This window comes from Leuresthes tenuis, unplaced genomic scaffold (genome assembly GCF_036924035.1).
Source record: "Leuresthes tenuis unplaced genomic scaffold, fLeuTen1.0.hap1 SCAF_9, whole genome shotgun sequence".
NCBI classification, from domain to species: Eukaryota; Metazoa; Chordata; class Actinopteri; order Atheriniformes; family Atherinopsidae; genus Leuresthes; species Leuresthes tenuis.
In genome coordinates this window covers 1883226-1909654 of record NW_027325363.1, presented here as the reverse complement: position 1 = coordinate 1909654, position 26429 = coordinate 1883226, and the positions used below count along the sequence as shown (strand labels likewise).

At 47.3% G+C, this 26429-nt stretch overlaps 1 protein-coding gene across 1 annotated transcript in view; it reads left to right on the top strand.

Annotated features, from left to right (window-relative positions):
• Positions 1 to 16436, top strand: part of timm50 (translocase of inner mitochondrial membrane 50 homolog (S. cerevisiae)) — a 53074-nt gene extending 36638 nt beyond the window's left edge. Inside the window, exons 5-11 of the mRNA XM_072391880.1 lie at positions 587 to 645; positions 2835 to 2954; positions 6225 to 6329; positions 6569 to 6667; positions 13191 to 13347; positions 16050 to 16156; positions 16238 to 16436. Of these exons, the coding sequence (XP_072247981.1) occupies positions 587 to 645; positions 2835 to 2954; positions 6225 to 6329; positions 6569 to 6667; positions 13191 to 13347; positions 16050 to 16156; positions 16238 to 16336 (746 nt within the window). The 3' untranslated portion in view covers positions 16337 to 16436. The remainder of the gene's footprint in view (positions 1 to 586; positions 646 to 2834; positions 2955 to 6224; positions 6330 to 6568; positions 6668 to 13190; positions 13348 to 16049; positions 16157 to 16237) is intronic.
• Positions 16437 to 26429: the final 9993 nt, after the last annotated feature.

Genomic DNA, 26429 nt, shown 5'->3' with positions numbered 1-26429 from the left:
ATGGACACAAGTGTGTGTTTATCTTGCAATTGTGCTGCCATTTGCATTAATGAGCCCGCGGCCTCATGGGAAACACCAGCTTATTATTATTATTGGTCATTAGCAGGACTCCAGTCATCATCAGACCAGGGGATCGCAGCCAATCAGCTTCTCAGTTTGTTAGATTTAAAGTCATATTCTGTCCTTCTATGACAAGAGATTGAAAATACATTTGATTAGCTTTGAGGTGACGCTTTTAATCAAATAAATCAGAGTGTGCGCTCGCCGTTTTCCACATTAAAGAGGAGCTGATGAGAGGAAATGCCAAAAAGCAGAGAGTAATTAAGATAAATGGCGTATCTGTCAGTCCAGGGAGCTGATGAGCTTTCAGAGAGCAGCGTCAGCTTGGCGTGGGCGACGCTCCGGGTCCAGACAGCCTCATCGAGCGGCTCAGATGTTATCAGCTGCTGGGATGATGTCTCCTGGGGGAGCTGTAGATTTTAGGATCCTCCACGCTACAGCTGTGCTCTGTTCAGGAAGCTCCAAACACTTGTTCTCCCAGTTTTATTGCTGATCTGGTTGTTTAGTGCTTCATTCTCTCTTTCAGACCCTCCAGTGGTCCAGCAGTTAAGAAGAACCTTCAAATACTTCAAGGACTACAGACAGGTGAGTCGGATCAACCAGAAATTCATCAAAACGTCCAGCTTTAACTCGGATTTATGCCATGAAATCCACCAGCTTTAACTCCTGATTATGTTTCAAAAAGTGGGAGAAAACATGGAAAGTTATCTCAGCCCGACTGCTGCAGCGAGGAGCCTCTCATCCCTTTAAGATCCATGTTGGAGACGCATCCTGCAGCATCCAGATGTTTCTGTTTCAGGGGGATTCACTGGTTCTTATATCCAACATCTCCATCTTTGAACAGTGGAACTCACAGCAATGTTTAACAGTTACAATAAAAGCATTTCTGCACACACAATGTGAAGAGATCTCGGGTTGTTGGGGCGAAACAGCTGTTTCCTGTTAAGATAAACAGCTGAACAGTGGTTTAGAAACACAGAGATTGGACTGTGGATCAACAGAAAAAGATGATGTGGTCAGATGGGTCCAGTTTAAACCTGTTCCAGAGTGGGAGCTGTGGTTTACAGGCTGTACCCATCATGTCTGGTGCCTGTTGCTCTGGAGTTTTCTCACATATCATGAATGTAGTCCATGAGCAGGTTTCTTTTCCTGATGGTGCAGACGTTGGTTCAGAGAGTGTGAGACAGGATGGAGTGTCAGCCTTAAGCTCAGCTCTCCATCATTAGCATTTCTAAACCTTATTTCTGGCATGAAATACGTTCATCTGCTCACAGAGAACAGTTTGGTGAAAGTCGGCGTCCTTCGGAAGATATTTAGATAACTGGAGATCCATATAACGGAGTGAACGGGGCTTAGAGGATGCAGCCTCTAAATAAGGCATTATCTGTCTTTATTTCACCAATACTTTAAGAAGAATGAATGAATGAACGTGTGCTATAGCTCTGTTAGCTCATAGCTGCTGTTATGTGGCTACTTGCAGCTATAGGAGAGCTAACGGAGGGATTTCTACACAGGCACTCTACTGGGACCACTTCATCCACACGCCCCCCTGCAGCACAGTTTATTCACTCCGTGCTCTGTGACAGTCGGCTAACTTCACACAGAGTTTGCTGCTGATAGTTTTGTGCAACATGGCAGGATATTTATCAGATTTTGACAATGTGAACGACAACTTTGAGTAAGATGGACGTTCTTACCGGAGTGAATGAGCTGTGCTGCAGGGGGGCGTGTGGATGAAGTGGTCCCAGTAGAGTGCCTGTGTAGAAATCCCTCCGTTAGCTCTCCTATAGCTGCAAGTAGCCACATAACAGCAGCTATGAGCTAACAGAGCTATGAGCTAACAGCAGCTATGAGCTAACAGCAGCTATGAGCTAACAGAGCTATGAGCTAACAGCAGCTATGAGCTAACAGAGCTATAGCACACGTTCATTCATTCATTCTTCTTAAAGTATTGGTGAAATAAAGACAGATAATGCCTTATTTAGAGGCTGCATCCTCTAAGCCCCGTTCACTCCGTTATATGGATCTCCAGTTATCTAAATATCTTCCGAAGGACGCCGACTTTCACCAAACTGTTCTCAGTGAGTAGATGAACGTATTTCATGCCAGAAATAAGGTTTAAAAATACCGGAGTTCCCCTTTAAAGGATTAAAGTTTGTGAACAGGTGCTGGGATTAAAGCTGAAGGTGCTCCAACAAAGAAGCTGCAGCTCAAACCCTTTTAAATAGTTTTCTCTCGTTGATTCGGCTCAAACTCTTAGAAGAAGCGAGTTCTTCTGTCGGGATTCCCCTGAACACAGCTGATGAGTTTGGGGTAACTCAGACACCTACAGCTGGCTTTAATCAGAGAAGAAGTCTGCTGCAGCTGAAGCTTTCCTCTGAGGCTTTTATCGTGAATCTGCAGATTTTACTCTGAAAACATTAAGAGGTTGAATCTATTCCTGTGAAGAATCGTCCAGATTTTCATAATTTCTGTTTCTCTTCCACTTTAAATCCTGTCACACTGGCACAAAATAACTTGTCAACAACAATCTGCTGCACTGAACAGGAAGTGGAACTCTGAGTGAGTTCAGATGATGCTTTTGGGTTTTCCTCCAGTTCAGCTTCAGAGAACTCGTTCTCCAAAATTAACCGAATGAATACATGTTGGTGTATCCCTTCTTCCTGTTAGTGTGTTGGAAGCAGCTTCCAGGATGCTCTCAGACTCTCACACTTCCTCATCTGCTGAAATGCATTCATGTTCCTAAATCTGAAGTTTTTCTTTTTGCTTGCCAGATGATCATCGAGCCGACGAGCCCGAAGCTGCTGCCCGACCCCGTGAAGGAGCCGTACTACCAGCCGCCCTACACCCTGGTGCTGGAGCTGACCGACGTCCTGCTGCACCCGGAGTGGTCGGTGCGTCCCCCCCGCTGTCCTCCCTGCTCATCTTAACGTGTTGAGCTGCAGTTTGATTCAGAACAGATGTTTTAGCTGCTCTCAATAATCCTGTGACATTAATTAATGTTTTAAAACTGGAGCTTGCTGCCTTTGTTTTATAATCTCTAACGTAGCTGAATGAATGTCGGTTCCAGGCAGGTTGTTCTGGTTTCCTTTGAGAGGCAGAGGTTCCTCCATGGTCATCTTTTCTTTAACATTTCTTTAAAAGATTAGATCCAGATCTAATTTATTTTACATGTTTCCATAGAAACAGCTGCAGAGATTCACTGAAACATGTTCAAACATGAACATAAACCCAGAATCTGAGGCAGAAACAGAGTTTTTTTTATCAGTTCTGAGCAGCTTTAAAGTGAATCTCTGCTCTGAGCTCCTTTATTCTCCAACACAGCCTGAACCCTCTGAGACAAGCTTTCTGTCATTTCTTTAAGGAGTCTTCAGGAATAGTTCTCCAGGCTTCTTGAAGGACATCCCAAAGCTCTTCTTTGGATGTGGGCTGCCTTTTGTTCCGTTCTCTGTCAGATGATCCCACACTGCTTCAATAATGTTGAGGTCCGGGCTCTGGGGAGGATTCATCCCTCCATAAGACCTGTTGCCACTGATTTTCAGTCCACTTCTTGTGTCATTTGGCACAGCTCAGCCTTTTCTCCCTGTTTCCCTTCCTTAAGAACGGCTTCTTGACAGCCACCCTTCCATGGAGACCATTTCTGATGAGGCTTGGGCCAACAGAAGATGGATCAGCTGAAGGTCCAGATGCATCTCTCAGGTCCTGTCAGGTCACAGCTGGATTTTTTCCTCTTTCTTAAGGACATCACTTTCAGATCCTGTTCATCTGCTGTAGATAGTTTTTTAGGCCTGACACTTCTTCTTTTGTCCTCCACTTGTCCAGTTTCCTCAAATGTTTTAAGGACTCACTGCACACCATGCTGAGATATGCCAAGTTTTCAGCTAATAGCTCTTTGGGAATCACCTTGTTGCTGCAGAAATCCTATTTTCTGTCTGTCAAACTGTGTTTTCTTTGCTGTTTTTCATGGAGACCATTTCTGAAAAGCTGTGGGGAGCTTGAACTCGTCTATTCTTTCTTTTTTTTCACTAATGAACCTTTAGAACGGGGGGGTTACTTGGAAGGTTAATGGCTTTATGGGACAGGTGGAGGGAGTGTTGGAGGTGTGTCGCACCACCTGTCGAATTGTCCTCAGACACAAACACACGTGTTGTTCCTTCACCTGACAGGTGCACAGCAGCCGTAACTTGACACCTGCCGCCTGTTAAAAGCTTCTGTGTTGCACACGGCTTCTTTACACATGGCTTCATGTCCGAACGCACACAGGAAACGGCTTCAACTGTCGGCAGCGTTTTTATTGCTGCGGTCACAGCTGCTTTTTATCAGTAAACCCTGAGCGTAACAAGAGGAAAGTGTCTGAAAGCATCGGTGTGTTTGGCCCACACAGGCTGCTCCAGCAGCTGTTTGCAGGTGTTTCACAGGAGTGGAAAAGGCCAACAGCATGTGCCGTGGTGCTGAAGTTACACACAGACAGATGTGCTACCTGCAGCTGGGGGTGAGCAGTCAGACGCTGAGACTCTCATTTAAACATGTGAGAAAAGGAGGCGTCAAAAGGTTTAGGAGATTTTTATACGTTTGTAAAATAGACTTGATGCACATCAGCTGCAATGGAAACAACTTTGTGAATCTGATCCTCCAAAGGTGAAACTCAGTGACCGACCGACGTCTTCCCAGATGTGGTTCTATAGCCCAGGCTGTGGTTCTATAGCCCAGGCCGCGGTTCTATATCCCAGGCCGCGGTTCTATATCCCAGGCCGCGGTTCTATATCCCAGGCCGCGGTTCTATATCCCAGGCCGTGGTTCTATATCTCAGGCCGTGGTTCTATGGCTCAGGCCGTGGTTCTATAGCCCAGGCCGTGGTTCTATATCTCAGGCCGTGGTTCTATATCTCAGGCCGTGGTTCTATATCCCAGGCCGTGGTTCTATGGCTCAGGCCGTGGTTCTATAGCCCAGGCCGTGGTTCTATAGCCCAGGCCGCGGTTCTATATCCCAGGCCGCGGTTCTATAGCCCAGGCCGCGGTTCTATATCCCAGGCCTGGTTCTATAGCCCAGGCCGAGGTTCTATATCCCAGGCCGAGGTTCTATAGCCCAGGCCGAGGTTCTATAGCCCAGGCCGAGGTTCTATAGCCCAGGCCGTGGTTCTATATCCCAGGCGTGGTTCTATATCCCAGGCGTGGTTCTATAGCCCAGGCCGAGGTTCTATATCCCAGGCCGTGGTTCTATATCCCAGGCCGAGGTTCTATATCCCAGGCCGTGTTTCTATGCCCCAGGCCGAGGTTCTATAGCCCAGATATTCTCAGAGATTAAAGCCATTGTTAAAGAGGAGGTCGCTTTATTTTTGCTCTTGTGGATTTCCGTCACCGTTCTTGTTTTTTCCTCCTTGAACACCTTTTCCTGTTAAAACAGCTACTTCTTCTATTGAATTAAAACCACTAATGGTGTAGCCTTTACCGCCCCCTCTGGCGACACTTCAAACCTCAGCGGAAAAGCTTCAGATTTTCATCAGTCCTGAACAGAAACTCGACTCTGATCCATCACTTCATCTCCTGAAGAAGTTTTAATCACAGTTCAGAAGTCTGAGTTTAGCTCAGACTTCTGCACCAACCACAATTACACAAATATCTCATATTTCGGGCTCCATCATCTGTTTGAAGAGTCAAAACTGTGCAGAAAGGCAATAAAAAGTGCTGTAAAGTGAATAATTAATCTTTTTCTATTACATACAAGCCGCAGTGTTCTGCACTGATGCTGTGGGACCAAAACTCCAGCAATCAGCTGATTAAACTTTGCTTTCTTGGTTTTTGTTAACTTTGTGGCTCATCTGTGTCTAAAATGAGCTCCCAGCGATGGTCAAAGGCTGGAAAACAGTCAGGCCAGAGCAGCTTGTTGCTATTTGGTGTTTTATTCTGTCTGTTGGGTTTAATTTGACTTTTTTTTACATTTAAATGTGGGACGAATATGAGACAAAATGCCTAAATGTGAGTTGTTGGTGTTATTTTCTATTGACGGGTCAAAATAAGTGATGCCATCTTTTCATAACTGTGTCTTTGAAGTGATGCTGGGGTTCAGAAAGAGGAAGATGCCTCTGTGTTCAGTGCAGCTGCTCCTGGAAACCTTCTCACATGTTTTAAAGCGGCTTTCTTTGTGTGTTTGTCTCGCCTGTGCAGTTGTCGACCGGTTGGCGCTTTAAGAAGCGTCCTGGCATCGACTACCTGTTCCAGCAGCTGGCGCCGCTCTATGAGATCGTCATCTTCACCGCGGAGACCGGCATGGTAATTCTGTGCTCCACTGTTGCTGATCTGCTTTCAGATGCTAACGCGGCCGGCTCTGTTTGTTTGGGATGCGAGGCGACTTGTTTACGGTCGTCTTCGGCTTCCCAAACGCCCCTAAAGCGTGCGCTCAGGGAGGTTTTTCAGCACTGCTTCCCTTGCTTGGTCCACAGCAGACGGCTTTGATTGTTCTGGTCGCTGTTGCAACAACAACTCGACTGTTGTGTCTCGTTCCTTTGCAGACGGCGTATCCTCTGATCGACAGCATCGACCCTCAGGGCTTCGTCATGTACCGCCTCTTCAGAGACGCCACGCGCTACATGGAGGGCCATCATGTAAAGGTACGACTGTCAGAGCCAGCTGTTTCCACATGTGGGCGGGAGGGAAAGCATGGGTTATATCTGAGGAAGATGTGACTCCTAAACGGCGTTTTACTGTAAAAATACAAAGGACAACTTTAGCTGATATTCACAGAAATACAGAAGCTTCCCGGTGCTGGATTCTGGATTCTGACTCTGATCAGAACCTTTTCTGCTCTGGGTTTCTTTTGTTTCCACATGTGGGAGGGAGGGAGGGACAGGTAGCCATGACACACGCGTGTTCCCGGGGTCACGCATGCACCGAACCATCCCCATGTGGGTTGTATCTGAGGAAGGTGTGACTCCTAAACGGCGTTTTACTGTAAAAATACGAAGGGCAACTTTAGCTGATATTCACAGAAATACAGAAGCTGGATTCTGACTCTGATCAGAACCTTTTCTGCTCTGGGTTTCTTTTGTTTCCACATGTGGGAGGGAGGGAGGGACAGCATGGGTTGTATCTGGGGAAGGTGTGACTCCTAAACGGCGTTTTACTGTAAAACTACGAAGGACCACTTTAGCTGATATTCACAGAAATACAGAAGCTGGATTCTGACTCTGATCAGAACCTTTTCTGCTCTGGGTTTCTTTTGTTTCCACATGTGGGAGGGAGGGAGGGACAGCATGGGTTGTATCTGAGGAAGGTGTGACTCCTAAACGGCGTTTTACTGTAAAAATACGAAGGACAACTTTGAAATAAAGCTGATATTCACAGAAATACAGACCCAGAGGTTTGAGAAGTGAGAAGCTGCCCGGTGCTGGATTCTGACTCTGATCAGAACCTTTTCTGCTCTGGGTTTCTTTTGTTTCCACATGTGGGAGGGAGGGACAGCATGGGTTATATCTGAGGAAGGTGTGACTCCTAAACGGCGTTTTACTGTAAAAATACGAAGGGCAACTTTAGCTGATATTCACAGAAATACAGAAGCTGGATTCTGACTCTGATCAGAACCTTTTCTGCTCTGGGTTTCTTTTGTTTCCACATGTGGGAGGGAGGGAGGGACAGCATGGGTTGTATCTGGGGAAGGTGTGACTCCTAAACGGCGTTTTACTGTAAAACTACGAAGGACCACTTTAGCTGATATTCACAGAAATACAGAAGCTGGATTCTGACTCTGATCAGAACCTTTTCTGCTCTGGGTTTCTTTTGTTTCCACATGTGGGAGGGAGGGAGGGACAGCATGGGTTGTATCTGAGGAAGGTGTGACTCCTAAACGGCGTTTTACTGTAAAAATACGAAGGACAACTTTGAAATAAAGCTGATATTCACAGAAATACAGACCCAGAGGTTTGAGAAGTGAGAAGCTGCCCGGTGCTGGATTCTGACTCTGATCAGAACCTTTTCTGCTCTGGGTTTCTTTTGTTTCCACATGTGGGAGGGAGGGACAGCATGGGTTATATCTGAGGAAGGTGTGACTCCTAAACGGCGTTTTACTGTAAAAATACGAAGGACAACTTTAGCTGATATTCACAGAAATACAGAAGCTGGATTCTGACTCTGATCAGAACCTTTTCTGCTCTGCGTTTCTTTCGTTTCATTCTTTATTTCACGTTTAGCGCCTTAACCTCTGAGGGGGCGGGGCTTCCTGTTCCAGTTGGGTGAGCCGGCCTCCACAGGTCTGTGTTCCCCCCCATGTCTGCGCTCCATGGCTGCCTTCTGCTGCCCACATTGATTTCTCCTCCTCCTCTCTGCCCCCCCCAGGCCTCATTAACCTTCTGCCTCCTCTCTCCCTTCTTCCTCTTATCTCACCTCCTCTTCTCCCTCCCTCACCCCAGCCTCCCTCCCTCCTCCCTCCCTCTGGCTCCCTCCAACTGTCATCTCTGTTTTTTTAATTGAAAACCAGTCTGGTGGCTGTAAGGAGCTGGTTAACCTACTTCTCAGAAAGAAGACACACTTTATCTTCTCATCTCCATAAAGCCAAGACAGAGCCGAGCACAGCAGATGCTCGGAGAGAGTTATTAATGCCCCATATGCTGAGGGAGAGTTACAAATCCTGCATATGTCCAGAGAAAGTTGTTAAATCACCCGTAAAGACATTGTTATTTGCTGTGATTGTGCATTTTCTGCCGTAAATGAGAAAAAAAATGCTTTAAAATCCTACTTAGACTCACTCATAGGAGCTGGTTACAGATATAGTGAAATAAAAATGTGGAAGAAGCAGGAAGTTGTTGTTTGCTTAAAGTATTTCTGGCTCTGACCTCAGATGAGTGGAGTTGCTTCATCTCTAATGAGCAGAAAACACTGGCAGGGTTTAGTCTAATGAGGGAGCTTATTGCGCTGATTCCACCGGCTGTTTTCTTTTCCACCGTCTGACATCACTTCAGAACATTTAAACGAATGCCTCGGACTGAAATATCTCCTCGTTAGCCTCTCCGGTGACCCTCCTGCTGCCATTGTTTCCTGGCCTGCATCTGAGCGTCGCGGCGGGCCTGAAGTGGATCAGACGTCTTATTGTGTGTTGGCTGCAAGAAGCACAACAGTCGGATTATCCGTCCTGTGGCAGTTTTTATAAGCCTGATGTTTAATATTTATGACACTAAAACACGTTCACAATGGTCCAAAGACTCAACACGGCGCCTCTTTAGTTTCATCCAGACTCTCCTGTGACCTTTAAAGTGTCCTGATCAACAGTTCTGCAGCTTTCTGAAACCTTTAAAGTGTCCTGATCAACAGTTCTGCAGCTTTCTGTAACCTTTAAAGTGTCCTGATCAATAGTTCTGCAGCTTTCTGAAACCTTTAAAGTGTCCTGATCAACAGTTCTGCAGCTTTCTGAAACCTTTAAAGTGTCCTGATCAACAGTTCTGCAGCTTTCTGAAACCTTTAAAGTGTCCTGATCAATAGTTCTGCAGCTTTCTGAAGCTTTCACAGTTTTTCTTTGGACATTTTCTGCTTTTTCCCTCATCTTCAGTCCTTGTTCCTGAACATTTTCAGTGTTTTTTCTTTGTTCAGCCACTTAACTCTGACCTTTGACCCATTCAGGCAGAAAAAAGGCTCCTAACTCAAGGGATGAACCAGTGTTGTGTCTGTATCTGAAAGTGATGTCCTTAAGAAAGAGGAAAAAATCCAGCTGTGACCTGACAGGACCTGAGAGATGCATCTGGACCTTCAGCTGATCCATCTACTGTTGGCCCAAGCCTCATCAGAAATGGGCTCCATGGAAGGGTGGCTGTCAAGAAGCCGTTCTTAAGGAAGGGAAACAGGGAGAAAAGGCTGAGCTGTGCCAAATGACACAAGAAGTGGACTGAAAATCAGTGGCAACAGGTCTTATGGAGGGATGAATCCTCCCCAGAGCCCGGACCTCAACATTATTGAAGCAGTGTGGGATCATCTGACAGAGAACGGAACAAAAGGCAGCCCACATCCAAAGAAGAGCTTTGGGATGTCCTTCAAGAAGCCCGGAGAACTATTCCTGAAGACTCCTTAAAGAAATGACAGAAAGCTGGTCTCAGAGGGTTCAGGCTGTGTTGGAGAATAAAGGAGCTCAGACCAGAGATTCACTTTAAAGCTGCTGAGAACTGAGAAAAACTTTCTGCCTCAGTTTCAGTGAATCTCTGCAGCTGTTTCTATGGAAACATGTAAAATAAATTAGATCTGGATCTAATCTTTTAAAGAAATGTTAAAGAAAAGATGATCATGGAGGAACCTTTAAGAACAGCAGCTGTTCTCTCCCCTGAGGTGTGGAATAATGAGCTCATTGTCTCTGAAACGGTCTGATTTTGCAGCTCCTGCACACGGTCAAATCTGTGCTTTTTACCGCGGCGTGAACAGAGCTGAAGTCGATGTCCTTCCTGCTTCTAATCTGCACAGATGGCTGCTGCCAATACCATCACACGGCAGACGTGACGAGCTGCGTTCTCCTACAAAAGCCCAGAGAAGTGAGCCGCTGAGGAAGCTGTCGGAGCGCGACCTTTCATTGATGGAACCGAGTGTGAGAAAGGCTGCCGTTAAAGAGCTGTGTTCAGCACACTTTTCGGAGCTTTTCAGGAATTCATCTTGCATCATTTCCAGTTAGTTTCCTCTTTTTTTTTAAAAGCAGATTCTCTTCTAATTTAAATTGAACTGTGCAGCATTATGAGGTGAAGTCGTGATGCCAGAGAAGCTGGAGTGACCACTTTATAGTGTGAATAACAGCAGTTTCACACATGCAAAGCGTATGAAACTGAACAATTTAAACTCTTTTCCTTATCTGAAAGTCAGCTGGGTCGTAATCCAGAGGCTGGAGCTGCTCCAGTTGCTGGTTTTGGTCTGCAGGTGTAACTTCATCAGTGAGAAAACTGTCTGGAATCACGTCTCCTGCCACCAGCAGCCGTTTCTAACCAGGTTCAGAGAGTTTGACCCGACTCTCAGATCCGTTATCTATCATTTTATCGGTGGGTTTACTGCACTTAGAGGAATATAAACCAGTTGCTGTCGAGTCAGATCAGCTCCTGACCCGCTTCCCTTCGCTCTGTCATGTGGCGCCGGAGGAAACTAACGTAAATGATGGAGGTAAAAAGAGGAACCTGGTTTTTAAAGTTAAAGGTGTTAACCTCGGTGCACTGACCCTTGGATGGAGGACAAAGTGACTTCAACCAGCTGATGACCAAAGATCCCAGAGAGCTGAAGCATGATTCTGCTCTCATGAGCAAAGGTTTGGTTGTTATTAGAAGGAAGAAACGTGAGAAAGACACTAAAGAAAGGAGATTTTCCCCTTTTATTTAATGAATGTGCTGGAAAGCAGCCAAACTAATGACACATTTACTGAGCTGTTCACTATTTAAATATCTGTGCAGCCAATCAAATCGTTGGGTTTAAAGACACCTGAAGGATTCACGTTGCAGCAGAACCATAAACGCATTCTTTTTGGTCAGTTTTTTGGCTTCAGTACAGCAGAAACTGAGGAAACTCGGGACATTTAGGGCATGTTAGGAAGCTGCTGCCTGCAGAGGAAACCGTTTCACTGATGGGGAGGAATCCCAGCTTTAATACACCGGATCTCCTCAGAATCAGCTGGCAGGACTGAATAAAAAGGCTGTTTACTCTCATTCTAACTGAGAACAGATGAATTTGCATCCATCTTCTAATTTAAATTGAACTGTGCAGCATTATGAGGTGAAGTCGTGATGCCAGAGAAGCTGGAGTGACCACTTTATAGTGTGAATAACAGCAGTTTCACACATGCAAACCGTATGAAACTGAACAATTTAAACTCTGTTCCTCATCTGAAAGTCAGCTGGGTCGTAATCCAGAGGCTGGAGCTGCTCCAGTTGCTGGTTTTGGTCTGCAGGTGTAACTTCATCAGTGAGAAAACTGTCTGGAATCACGTCTCCTGCCACCAGCAGCCGTTTCTAACCAGGTTCAGAGAGTTTGACCCGACTCTCAGATCCGTTATCTATCATTTTATCGGTGGGTTTACTGCACTTGGAGGAATATAAACCAGTTGCTGTCGAGTCAGATCAGCTCCTGACCGGCTTCCCTTCGCTCTGTCATGTGGCGCCGGAGGAAACTAACGTAAATGATGGAGGTAAAAAGCGGAACCTGGTTTTTAAAGTTAAAGATGTTGACCTCGGTGCACTGACCCTTGGATGGAGGACAAAGTGACTTCAACCAGCTGAAGATCCCAGATCTCATGAGCAAAGGTTTGGTTGTTATTAGAAGGAAGAAACGTGAGAAAGACACTAAAGAAAGGAGATTTTCCCCTTTTTATTTAATGAATGTGCTGGAAAGCAGCCAAACTAATGACACATTTACTGAGCTGTTCACTATTTAAATGTCTGTGCAGCCAATCAAATCGTTGGGTTTAAAGACACCTGAAGGATTCACGTTGCAGCAGAACCATAAACGCATTCTTTTTGGTCAGTTTTTTGGCTTCAGTACAGCAGAAACTGAGGAAACTCGGGACATTTAGGGCATGTTGGGAAGCTGCTGCCTGCAGAGGAAACCGTTTCACTGATGGGGAGGAATCCCAGCTTTTATACACCGGATCTCCTCAGAATCAGCTGGCAGGACTGAATAAAAAGGCTGTTTACTCTCATTCTAACTGAGTTAACAGGCTCCAACCTCCTCTCAAGCCCTCATCTTTGCATCACAGCTGGACTCTTTAACCACTTCAACCAGGTTGGATGTGAGCCTTGGAAGCAGTTTGAGGAGCTGAAATCCATCCATCAAACACTCACTCTGAGGGAAGATGGATGCCTTTCCATTCACGGGCTGTGGAGGGTGGCGTCTGCTGGGCTTTAAACGCACACAGCAGCAGTTTTCTGTGGGGGGGGGGGGGGGGGGTTCTGGCTGGCACCAGATGAGCCTGATGATGGAGATGAGAAGCAGCATCCTCCTCCATCTGTCTGTCACACACACCAGCTGGAGCTAACAGGGAAAGTGTGTTTTAATGTCTGAGTATTAAGGATCATTAAGGTGATAAAGTCGTGTTTGATCAGGCTGTAAAAGCTCATTATGTTGGGGGGGGGGTAAAACCTTTAGCTGTCGTTTTACGGCCTGCTCACGTTGGATTTCCTTGTTTTTCAGGATGTTTCGTGTCTGAACCGAGACACCAGCAAAGTGATCGTGGTGGACTGTAAGCGGGAGGCGTTCCAGCTGCAGCCTTTCAACGGCATGGCCCTGAAGAAATGGGACGGGAACTCAGAAGATCGAACGCTCTACGACCTCGCCAACTTCCTCAAAAGTAAGTCGGAGGGCGAGCCCATCGGGTCCGTGCGCTTCCTTCAGTCCAAAGAAGCCCTCGGATCAAAAAAAGAAGCTTTTGGGAACCAAGAACGGCTTAAAAATTATGAACACCAGCCTCTGAGGTCACATCCTGTCTGAAACGCTTCAGTTTGGCTCCTGTGATGGACGTGTTGTTTTAGACGAGCTGAAACAGCCTCATGATGTCACATCCTGTCTGAAACGCTTCAGTTTGGCTTCAGCTTTCTGACGTGTTGTTTTAGACGAGCTGAAACAGCCTCATGATGTCACATCCTGTCTGAAACGCTTCAGTTTGGCTTCAGCTTTCCTACGTGTTGTTTTAGACGAGCTGAAACAGCCTCATGATGTCACATCCTGTCTGAAACGCTTCAGTTTGGCTTCAGCTTTCTGACGTGTTGTTTTAGACGAGCTGAAACAGCCTCATGATGTCACATCCTGTCTGAAACGCTTCAGTTTGGCTCCTGTGATGGACGTGTTGTTTTAGACCAGCTGAAACAGCCTCATGATGTCACATCCTGTCTGAAACGCTTCAGTTTGGCTTCAGCTTTCCTACGTGTTGTTTTAGACGAGCTGAAACAGCCTCATGATGTCACATCCTGTCTGAAACGCTTCAGTTTGGCTTCAGTTTGGCTTCAGCTTTCTGACGTGTTGTTTTAGACGAGCTGAAACAGCCTCATGATGTCACATCCTGTCTGAAACGCTTCAGTTTGGCTTCAGCTTTCTGACGCGTTGTTTTAGACGACCTCTGATGTCACACATCTTGTAAGGAAGTTGCACGGTGGGGTCACTGGGTTACAGAAGTCTGCAAATAACTTCTTACTGTAAAACCATAAAAACGCGCCGTCACAAACTCACATTTTCACTTCCTGATTGTTGTGGCCGATGACATCACAGCATCAGGAGATGTGTTTAAAAATCCATCCAAAACTGCTCTTTTGTTCTTTTTTTAGCAAATGATTTCCAGTAAAACTGAGCTTAAACTACAGAAAGAACCCGACTTCAGAGCAGGAAGCTCTCTGCAGAGGGCGCCGGTTTCCTTCTCTTTGTGGTCACAGCGCAGGTGGCGTGCTGAGAAGGTGGGGCTCCAAACGGGCCGCTGGTCCCAAGCCCTGAATTGGGTGAACTTCTCTGTGATTTCAGCACCTTCCCGGTGTGGCTGCTTCGTGTTTTCTGCCTTTACGTGTCTGACTAAGCGCCCTTAGCCCCACGCCGACCTTCTGACCGCACGCCGCCGGGGGTTCAGACGGTGGTGGGCTGCAGGGTAACACTTCCAGGTCAGGGCCTGATCCCAAATGATCCCATTTGGACCTGCTGCTGGTGTTACTGAGCTCGGCTGATGCTCCATTTCTGCTTTTAGAAGATAAAGAAACGATATGTTTGAGCAGCAACTATTTGCTTTAGATTTCGCTGCAGCAGCTGCAGCTGAGGCTCGTTCTCGTCCACAGGTGCTACAAAGGTTTCCTTAAAGAGCTTCTTTGGGTGAACGCTGCTGTTTTCCTGCCTTTAAAGGTTCAGGCAGGGTTTGAACGTTGCTGTTTTCCAGCCTTTAAAGGTTCAGGCAGGGTTTGAACGCTGCTGTTTTCCAGCCTTTAAAGGTTCAGGCAGGGTTTGAACGCTGCTGTTTTCCAGCCTTTAAAGGTTCAGGCAGGGTTTGAACGCTGCTGTTTTCCAGCCTTTAAAGGTTCAGGCAGGGTTTGAACGCTGCTGTTTTCCACTCTTTAAAGGTTCAGGCAGGGTTTGAACGTTGCTGTTTTCCTGCCTTTAAAGGTTCAGGCAGGGTTTGAACTCTTTAAAGGTTCAGGCAGGGTTTGAACGCTGCTGTTTTCCAGCCTTTAAAGGTTCAGGCAGGGTTTGAACGTTGCTGTTTTCCAGCCTTTAAAGGTTCAGGCAGGGTTTGAACGCTGCTGTTTTCCAGCCTTTAAAGGTTCAGGCAGGGTTTGAATGTTGCTGTTTTCCTGCCTTTAAAGGTTCAGGCAGGGTTTGAACTCTTTAAAGGTTCAGGCAGGGTTTGAACGCTGCTGTTTTCCAGCCTTTAAAGGTTCAGGCAGGGTTTGAACGTTGCTGTTTTCCAGCCTTTAAAGGTTCAGGCAGGGTTTGAACGCTGCTGTTTTCCAGCCTTTAAAGGTTCAGGCAGGGTTTGAACGTTGCTGTTTTCCAGCCTTTAAAGGTTCAGGCAGGGTTTGAACGCTGCTGTTTTCCAGCCTTTAAAGGTTCAGGCAGGGTTTGAATGTTGCTGTTTTCCTGCCTTTAAAGGTTCAGGCAGGGTTTGAACTCTTTAAAGGTTCAGGCAGGGTTTGAACTCTTTAAAGGTTCAGGCAGGGTTTGAATGTTGCTGTTTTCCTGCCTTTAAAGGTTCAGGCAGGGTTTGAACTCTTTAAAGGTTCAGGCAGGGTTTGAACTCTTTAAAGGTTCAGGCAGGGTTTGAACGTTGCTGTTTTCCTGCCTTTAAAGGTTCAGGCAGGGTTTGAACGTTGCTGTTTTCCAGCCTTTAAAGGTTCAGGCAGGGTTTGAACGCTGCTGTTTTCCAGCCTTTAAAGGTTCAGGCAGGGTTTGAATGTTGCTGTTTTCCTGCCTTTAAAGGTTCAGGCAGGGTTTGAACTCTTTAAAGGTTCAGGCAGGGTTTGATTCACTGTGAGGGTGAAAAACAGCTGAACTGACTTCCTCTCTCCTCGTCTTCTGCAGCCATCGCTCTGAGCGGAGTGGACGACGTTCGCTTGGTGCTGGAGAACTACGCCCTGGAGGAGGACCCCATCGAGGCGTTTAAGCGCAGACAGGCCCAGCTGGCGCAGGTAGGTGTGGAAACCTAACGCACCTTGGTGCTTTGTGCTGGGACCTTCTGGGCCTGGTTTGACTCTGTTTCCGCCCGGCAGGAGGAGGAGCAGCGCCTGGCCGCGCTGTCCCAGCAGAAGAAGCAGGGACTCTCTCTCAGCTCCATCACCTCGCGGATCTGGAGGTCCAAACAGCAGTGAGCCCTGCCTCCCCACCCCCACACTTCCACCAATCGCAGCCCAGCGCTGAGGTGATGGGAGGGGCCAGAGAAGAGGGGGTTGACCGGTGTGCTGCGGCGGAGCGGCCGGGCGGGTCTGCTCTGCTGGAATGATGCGAGGAGACTGGCCGGTTCTGCACCAATGAGAGAGGCACTTCCTGGTTTTGTGGAGGCGGGGCTTCCCCTCCCATTGGTCACCTCTGTGTCACCTGACGCTTTTCAAGCTGCTGATTGGTTTTAAAAAAAAAAGAAACAGAGCAGATCCAGGTCGGTTTGAACTCTTGCTGTCGGAGGCTGATCCGGGACCAGCGCTGCTATCGCCACTCCAGCTCTGGGCCGCCACGCCACCCTCAGAATGTGTTTTTACTTTATTTCCTGTTCTTGTGTGTCGGGCCGGGCTCACTCGCTGAAACATGTTTCCATCTATGAAAATAAACGTGTGTTTGTGGGAGTGTGTTGACTGTGTCGAAGCGTCCGGCGCCAGCGCGGACGCCACTTTGTGTGGTTGTAATCAGCACCGGGGGGGAGGAGCTAAAGCCTCCTGCCTGAGTCCATTAGTTCCTTCTAAAGCTTTAAAGAAGCCCTAAAACATGTAGTTTGATTGTAACGAGCAGGAAGAAACGCTGCACCTGTCGGGGACTACTTTCAGTGGTGGATTTATCTGTCGTTGGTTCTCTGGTGGCGGTTTATTTCAGCCGTGCTCGTAGTATTCGGTGGATTTCCTCTCTGTGCTGCAGGTCTGAGCGACGCCTCGGGAGATTTCGGACTTTAAAGCTGTAAAATGAATCTGAACTTGTTTTCTGTCCCTCGCTGAACGACCGTCCTCTGAAAAAACGAGACGAAGCCCGATGACTGAAGCGGCTCGTCTCCATCCACAGCCTCAATAAATGAAACGAATCTCCATTATGTTGCATCATATTTCTGTTGGTTTGTTCTTTTCTTTAAGTTTTCCATAAATCAGTGTGAAAGCCTCAGTTTTTCCTTTTGCTCGTTTACAAGCAGTGAAATTCTCTCCATTTCCTCCTCCTTCAGGAACATTTTACATGTTCTCCATATCCAAAAGTTAAAAAAGAAAATACCTTTTAATGTTGTGGTTTTTAAAGGGAACATGAGCTGCTCTGCTGTGTATCCGAATTAAATTTAAACCAGAAAAACAAAGCTCCCACATCTGGAAACCCTGAACCACACCCCATCTTTAAAACCCATAAAGGTATTTTACTGCTTCTAAAGGTTCCCACATGCTGCTTTCAGCCTGGAAGGAAGCTTCTGTTGCTCCAAACAGCCGAACACGTCTCAGAAAATGTTGAAATGCATCATGATTCATATTCAGTTTCAATCCAAAGTTTGTTTTTGGTTTATGTTGAAGAATCTGAACAAAATTATTACACCAAGAGTCCTGATCCAGCTTCATTTCTTCCAGACTTCCTGTGACCTTTAAAGTGTCCTGATCAACAGTTCTGCAGCTTTCTGAAACCTTTAAAGTGTCCTGATCAACAGTTCTGCAGCTTTCTGTAACCTTTAAAGTGTCCTGATCAACAGTTCTGCAGCTTTCTGTAACCTTTAAAGTGTCCTGATCAACAGTTCTGCAGCTTTCTGAAACCTTTAAAGTGTCCTGATCAACAGTTCTGCAGCTTTCTGAAACCTTTAAAGTGTCCTGATCAACAGTTCTGCAGCTTTCTGAAACCTTTAAAGTGTCCTGATCAACAGTTCTGCAGCTTTCTGAAACATTTAAAGTGTCCTGATCAATAGTTCTGCAGCTTTCTGAAACCTTTAAAGTGTCCTGATCAACAGTTCTGCAGCTTTCTGAAACCTTTAAAGTGTCCTGATCAACAGTTCTGCAGCTTTCTGAAACCTTTAAAGTGTCCTGATCAACAGTTCTGCAGCTTTCTGTAACCTTTAAAGTGTCCTGATCAACAGTTCTGCAGCTTTCTGAAACCTTTAAAGTGTCCTGATCAACAGTTCTGCAGCTTTCTGAAACCTTTAAAGTGTCCTGATCAACAGTTCTGCAGCTTTCTGAAACATTTAAAGTGTCCTGATCAACAGTTCTGCAGCTTTCTGAAACCTTTAAAGTGTCCTGATCAACAGTTCTGCAGCTTTCTGAAACATTTAAAGTGTCCTGATCAACAGTTCTGCAGCTTTCTGAAACCTTTAAAGTGTCCTGATCAACAGTTCTGCAGCTTTCTGAAACCTTTAAAGTGTCCTGATCAACAGTTCTGCAGCTTTCTGAAACCTTTAAAGTGTCCTGATCAACAGTTCTGCAGCTTTCTGAAACCTTTAAAGTGTCCTGATCAACAGTTCTGCAGCTTTCTGAAACCTTTAAAGTGTCCTGATCAACAGTTCTGCAGCTTTCTGAAACCTTTAAAGTGTCCTGATCAATAGTTCTGCAGCTTTCTGAAACCTTTAAAGTGTCCTGATCAATAGTTCTGCAGCTTTCTGAAGCTCTTTCACAGTTTTTCTTTGGACATTTTCTGCTTTTTCCCTCATCTTCAGTCCTTGTTCCTGAGCATTTTCAGTGTTTTTTCTTTGTTCAGCCACTTAACTCTGAGCTATGAAGCATTCAGGCAGAAAAAAGGCTCCTAACTCAAGGGATGAACCAGTGTTGTGTCGACACAGAACAGACAACTTAGCAAAGAAGCCGTTTTAAACTGGATCTTTAGGCACTTTGTCACAAAGACACATCATTTGTTCCCATTTCTTTAGCTGCATCTATGAAAAACAGCAAAGAAAACACAGTTTGACAGACAGAAAATAGGATTTCTGCAGCAACAAGGTGATTCCCAAAGAGCTATTAGCTGAAAACTTGGCATATCTCAGCATGGTGTGCAGTGTGTCCTTAAAACATTTGAGGAAACTGGACAAGTGGAGGACAAAAGAAGAAGTGTCAGGCCTAAAAAACTATCTCCAGCAGATGAACAGGATCTGAAAGTGATGTCCTTAAGAAAGAGGAAAAAATCCAGCTGTGACCTGACAGGACCTGAGAGCTGCATCTGGACCTTCAGCTGATCCATCTACTGTTGGCCCAAGCCTCATCAGAAATGGTCTCCATGGAAGGGTGGCTGTCAAGAAGCCGTTCTTAAGGAAGGGAAACAGGGAGAAAAGTTCCTTTGAACTGAACAAACTCTGTTTCTGCCTCAGATTCTGGGTTTAAACTTTATATTTATACTTTGAACATATTTCAGTCTCTGCAGCTGGTTCCTGTTTTCATGGAGAAATACAAAGAAGTGAGGCCTGGATCAGGAGCAGATTTGTTCTGTTTCTACATAAGAAAGTCAAACTTAAACTTCCTTTAAAGACAAAAATGAATTCTGAAAATTAAACAATCTAAAATGATCATTTAAGATTTATCATAATTTAAAAGATGTTCATTAGCTCTTAAGAAAAGTCTGTAAATGGCGTCTTCAGGTGTAATTTAATCAGTTTTTATTATCACTTCAGAAGTTTTCCAGTTGAAGTTCATGATGACTTTGACTTGCAGAGTAAAGCTGGAATAATTCATCTGAGCAAACATCCATGTTGAATATTTCCTGTGGTTGAGCCAATCTGAAGCAGGGAAGCGTCTGAGACCTGCAGGACCGCCGCCTTCAAGGTCCTTCAAGGTCATTAGTGTTGTTTTCAGCTTCTAAAGCATGCAAAAGAGAAGAATCTGATGTTAAATGCCATCAAATAAATTCATTTACACCGTCTGAGTTTAACATTCTCAATAATTCCTCTCATTCCTTCCTTTTTTACCCTGTTTCCATGTTTTTAAGTGGTCTGAAGGTCATTTTCAACATATTTCAGCTTTTTTTGGCTGCATTTGTTTTGTTCTCGTGACTTCAGAGACGAGCAGAAACCCCCCCACCAGCGATGTGAGGATGCTGCAGAGGGAGGGAGGAGCAGCAGCCGAGTCCTGAGTGGGTGAAGAGAAGCTGTGGAGAACTGAAAACACATCAGGGAGAATGCAAAGCCTTCAGGGGCTCATAAACTGAAGAAAACAGGGAGCCGCTGAAGTGAAGCTGAAACTTTCCAGCTTTCTGAGGCTTAAAACCAGCGGAGCTGTGTGTGCTCCTCTGTATTCAGTCCTGCTGGGAGAGAGGCTTCAGGAGGAAGCAGAAAAGAATGAGAACGAGCTGTGAAACTGAAGAGTTTTACTTCAGGACTGAAGTCACATGAGCCAGACTTCACCTGAGGAAAGAGCAGCTTTAAATAACTGAGAACAGAAGCTTCCTCTGAGGCCTTGAGCTTTATTTTTACAGATAAAACCGATTTTAAATGTCTGTCTGCTGTGTTAGAAGCTGCTTATTAAAACTGCAGAAGTCACATGACTTAATGAAGCTGAAGGATCCTCCTGAACAAATAATGAAAGAAATCTGAAGTTTTTACAGCATCAGTACAACAGAAATGTCAGAGTTTATCATCAGTTACAGTAAAAACTAAAAAGTCTGTCTGTGCAGAGAAAAGGCCTGGAAAGAGACGTTAGTACTGAACTAAAAACTAAAGAAAAAGCCTGGAAAAAGCCTGGAAAAAACCTGGAAAGAGACGTTAGTTCTGAACTAAGAACTAAAGAAAAACTCCTGGAAAAAGCCTGGAAAAAACCTGGAAAAAGCCTGGAAAGAGACGTTAGTACTGAACTAAGAACTAAAGAAAAACTGGAGAATTGGAGATACTTTAAAAGATTACAGGAAAGTATAAATTTCTTTACAGGAAAGAAATTAGGAAATCAGGGCCCTGGATCAGGACCTTGGATCAGGGCCTTGGATCAGGACCCTGGATCAGGACCTTGGATCAGGACCCTGGATCAGGACCTTGGATCAGGACCTTGGGTCAGGACCTTGGATCAGGACCCTGGATCAGGACCCTGGATCAGGACCTTGGATCAGGACCTTAGGTCAGGACCCTGGATCAGGACCTTGGATCAGGACTCTGGATCAGGACCCTGGATCCGGACCTTGGATCAGGACCTTGGATCAGGACCTTAGGTCAGGACCCTGGATCAGGACCCTGGATCCGGACCTTGGATCAGGACCTTGGATCAGGACCTTAGGTCAGGACCTTGGATCCGGACCTTGGATCCGGACCTTGGATCCGGACCTTGGATCCGGACCCTGGATCAGGACCCTGGATCAGGACCTTGGATCAGGACCTTAGGTCAGGACCTTAGATCAGGACCCTGGATCAGGACCTTGGATCAGGACCCTGGATCAGGACCTTGGATCAGGACCTTAGGTCAGGACCCTGGATCAGGACCCTGGATCCGGACCTTGGATCAGGACCTTGGATCAGGACCTTAGGTCAGGACCTTGGATCCGGACCTTGGATCCGGACCTTGGATCCGGACCTTGGATCCGGACCCTGGATCAGGACCCTGGATCAGGACCTTGGATCAGGACCTTAGGTCAGGACCTTAGATCAGGACCCTGGATCAGGACCTTGGATCAGGACCCTGGATCAGGACCTTGGATCAGGACCTTGGATCAGGACCCTGGATCAGGACCTTGGATCAGGACCTTAGATCAGGACCCTGGATCAGGACCTTGGATCAGGACCCTGGATCAGGACCCTGGATCAGGACCCTGGATCAGGACCTTGGATCAGGACCTTGGGTCAGGACCTTGGATCAGGACCCTGGATCAGGACCCTGGATCAGGACCTTGGATCAGGACCCTGGATCCGGACCCTGGATCAGGACCCTGGATCCGAACCCTGGATCAGGACCTTGGATCAGGACCCTGGATCAGGACCCTGGATCAGGACCTTGGATCAGGACCTTGGATCAGGACCCTGGATCAGGACCTTGGATCAGGACCTTGGATCAGGACCCTGGATCAGGACCCTGGATCAGGACCCTGGATCCGGACCCTGGATCAGGACCTTGGATCAGGGCCTTGGATCAGGACCTTGGATCAGGACCCTGGATCCGGACCCTGGATCAGGACCCTGGATCAGGACCTTGGATCAGGACCCTGGATCCGGACCCTGGATCAGGACCTTGGATCAGGACCCTGGATCAGGACCCTGGATCAGGACCCTGGATCAGGACCTTGGATCAGGACCTTGGATCAGGACCCTGGATCAGGACCTTGGATCAGGACCTTGGATCAGGACCCTGGATCAGGACCCTGGATCCGGACCCTGGATCAGGACCTTGGATCAGGGCCTTGGATCAGGACCTTGGATCAGGACCCTGGATCAGGACCCTGGATCAGGACCTTAGATCAGGACCCTGGATCAGGGCCCTGGATCAGGACCTTGGATCAGGACCCTGGATCAGGACCTTGGATCAGGACCTTGGATCCGGACCTTGAGGAAAGCTCCACCTGCTAAGCTGTTTTCATGTGGAAATGCATCTTTTTTCTTCTGGAGCTGCAGATGCAGAACAATGTGAACACGTGTTAACGTGCGCTCGCGACCCCTTAATTCATGACCCGCTTCAGAGCAGCGCGTGAAATGAGAGCAGGGGGAGGGGGGGGGGGGGGGGGGGGGCTCACACCTACCTGCTGACCGTCTGTCAGGTGACAAGAAGCCGCGGGGGACCCCTCCTCCATCATTCTCCTCTGCAGCTAACACACACACTCACACGCACGGGCTCAGTGAGCGCGCGGTCATCTTTCTAAATGAATCGCATCTGAAGCTGAGAGGCTGGGCCCCCAGGAGCTGCTGGGCGCTCACATCTTCATCCACCCGGCAGCTCCGGCCTCTCAGGGCGGGGGTTGGGTAGGTGTGAAGCTGGAAAGCAGCAGCCGTCTGCGGCTTTATTGGCCCACCATTTGCCCCCCAGCAGCTCCGGGTTGTGGCAGACCGCAGGAAAGCCTGCACCTTCAGGCTGAAACAGCAGATTATTATCGGCTCACTTTCCACCTGCAGGTTACAGCACAATCAGTTTATTCTGATTAGTTATTGATAAGTTTAAGTAAGTGAACCGTTGGGCCAATCATGGCCCATCGGGTTAGAAGGGGGGCGGGGCTCGGCAGGGTCCCACTCTCATGCTCAATTTGTTTGTTCCAGCTCCATCTCCTCGCGAGGGCCCTTTTGTTTCGCGCGCATGTCCGTTCAGGTGTCAGCGTTGACACCTCGCGGGGCCTTTCCCACGGTGTCCCAGACACCTTCCACCCTGTGCGGGGGACACGCGCCACACGCCATGTGTTGTCACACCTCAACAAAAGCTCGTGCAGCCTCTATTCGGACCGTTTGGGCGCGTGTTGAACAAAAGGTGCAGCGGATGGATCACATCCCTGTTGAATTATCACAGACCCGCTGGAAAGAAGCGACCGATTTAAACTCAGCTGATCAGAAGCCGATTAAAGATCAATAAAAGCCAACAAGCTGGTGAACTTTTTATTTAAAGACTTATTTGGATGAGCTTTTAAACAGCAACAGTCTCAGATGACACTGATTTGAAGGGTGACGCGTGCACGTGGAGAGCGCGTGGCGTGCGTGTCTTCTGTGGAATCTGCCAACCTGAGAGTGAGGAAGAGGAGGATGAAGAGCGGATCAATACACAGATGCCGCGCGATCGAATATGTGCATAATGTCGGCTGATGCTTCCTGGAGATTCGTGCACGCGTCCCTGCCAACCCGCCCGCGCGCTGCTCCTCTCCCCGGGGAGCGGACGCTGCACGTGCTGAGCAGTTACAGATGCAGGACATGTAATCTCCATGCGCGTGCGTCAGACCATCAGTGATGTTTGAATCGCTGATCGATTCATTTGTTTTGTCAGAAATTAATTTCAGCTGCAGTTTTATCAACATTTTCTCCTAAAATGAGATAAAAACCGTTTAAAAGGCGAAATAAAAAAGATTTGAAATCTCGTTAAGAAAAAAGATTTGAAATCTCGCGAGTTTTTGTTGATTCCACAGACGCAGGTGAGACTTTGATTCACTTTTTCAAAGAGCACAAACTGCGATGATTGAGCTGCTGTTTACGTGCTTGGCACGCGCCCTCGAGGCCAACTTCATTCATTGGTTTGAGTTATTGTTCACGGTCCCCGCGCGCGGACCTTTATCACATTATTCATCTATGAGGCGCTTTTGTCTCGAGACAAAAGTCTGGATACAAACACGAAGACGCAGTGGGGGGCTTGGTGTGTGTGTGTGTGCGCGTGTTAGGGCAGATGAAGCGCGCCGCGTGCCATGCATGGGTGCGTTTTGGATGGGAGGGGGCGACCAGAGGCACGCGCTGCCCTCATTACAATAAAAATAGAGGGCGAGGTGGGTCGCGAGCGTCAATATAAAAGAAAGAAAGGAGGAAAGCAGCAGGTTGTCCACGCGCAGGGTTTACCTGCCCAGCTGCTCACCTGAGCGCGGAGTCACGTGGCCTGAAGGCCTCATTAAACCGATCTGAGATCAGAGGGTAAAGTTTGTTTTTAGCATCCTCATATTTCAGGTTTTCCACCTAAAACCTGCCGTAAAAGGCCAGTAGAAGAAGAGTTCTGCTCAGAGGGCGAAGAAGAAGAGGAAGGAGGAGGAATCAGAACCTTTTTATTACTAATGCAGCTGATGAGGAACAAAAGTCTGCAGATTTGCTCGTTTTCTCTTCAAAAAGCTGCTTCACCTTCATAGATTCGCTTTGTTTCCAGATGCTTTTATTGATCTTTCTTTGGTGCTATTAAAGATGGCTGCTATCCCCATGTTGGCCTCTAGGTGGCAGTGATTATTACACCGTTAGTCAGACCCATTAAGAGAAGTTTGTGAACCTTAAGAGTTGTTCTGAACAAACTGCTGTGAATAAACTCAGATATAAGCTGCTTTGTGGCTGTAATTAAGCAGAAGAAGTAGTTCAAACCTGGAGGGAAAACAGCAGCTATGGTGGAGCTCTTCTTTCATATCTGGGAAGATGCAGCAGCTGAGTCGCATCCGTTTATTCTCTGCCTGTCAGGTGAGATTCAAAAAGAAGTTTTCTTTCTTAAATCTTCTTTAAAGGGACAGAAACTTTACGCTCGCGCAGGAGGACGAACTGTCCTGTTTCCCTGCTTCAGTCACACCTTTAAACGAGTGTTGGATGAATGGGAGGCAGGTCCGGGAGGCTCCGTGTTCCTCTACCTCCACAGAACGAGACAGAGCCGCGCGCGTGTGACGTGACGTCACCCGACCTGCTCTGCACATCTGGATCTTTACGCTCGCGCAGTGAGGCTTTCAGGGTTAAAATGTGACGCCGGGTTCACTCTGAAGCCCGCAGCAGCTGATCTGAGGACAGTTCGGTTATTAGCGTGCATTTGTGACGTCAGAGCAGCCACACGCACCCCGAAGATGGGATCATTTCCATACAGCTGGAGCCCAACCCAACACACGCGAGCGCGCGCGCGTCTTAATGTGTCTGAAGTCTCCAGATCGAGGTCTTTCTTTCTCATTCAAAAGCGTGAGTGTGCGTGAAGTCCCCCCCCCTCAGGCGGGACGGCACGCGACAGGGAGGACTCCCACATGAGCAGAAAGTGCGTGTACACGCACACTCTTTTCTGATTGGTTCTCCGAACTTCTCTCTCCGGTGTTTACGGTCGTAAACCGTGACGTCACGGGGAATTTGTTATGTTCTGTGTGTTAAAAAAGTGAATAATTCACGCGCGCGCGGGTATCTGCGACTCATATTTCACACAAAGTCTGTCCTTCTGCGCACTTTGGACAGTTTATGGGTGGGGGGGGGGGGGGTCCAGGTTCGACTGAGAGCAGGCAGTAAAAGCAGCGTTTGCTGTCGCCTGACAGTTTGTTCTATTGCCCCGCTGTAATTGCAGCGCTGAATCAAAGACACCCCCCACCCCAGACCCTCACCCCCCCGCCTCCTCCACGCTGCAAGAAGAGTTCCTTTTGGACGCGCATTCAGGGGGAAACTCTTTGATCTGTGCGCAGAACTGCGCCACATTTGCCAGCCCGAACCTTGACTCCGCGGCTCCCGGCGGTGAATCCTCACCTGCGGAGTTTTACTTCTTACATTTGCTTCCTTTCGCTTTGACTGAACCGGTTCCACTCACTCCAGCGCGCGTTTCGGGACAAACGTCAGAGGAGGACCCGTTCTCCAGGTGGACACTTTTTGCAGCGCCCCCTCCTCACCCCCCCGCCCTCCTGTCTCACCCCTCCTCCTCCTGCGGTATAAAGCCAAAGTGTAAC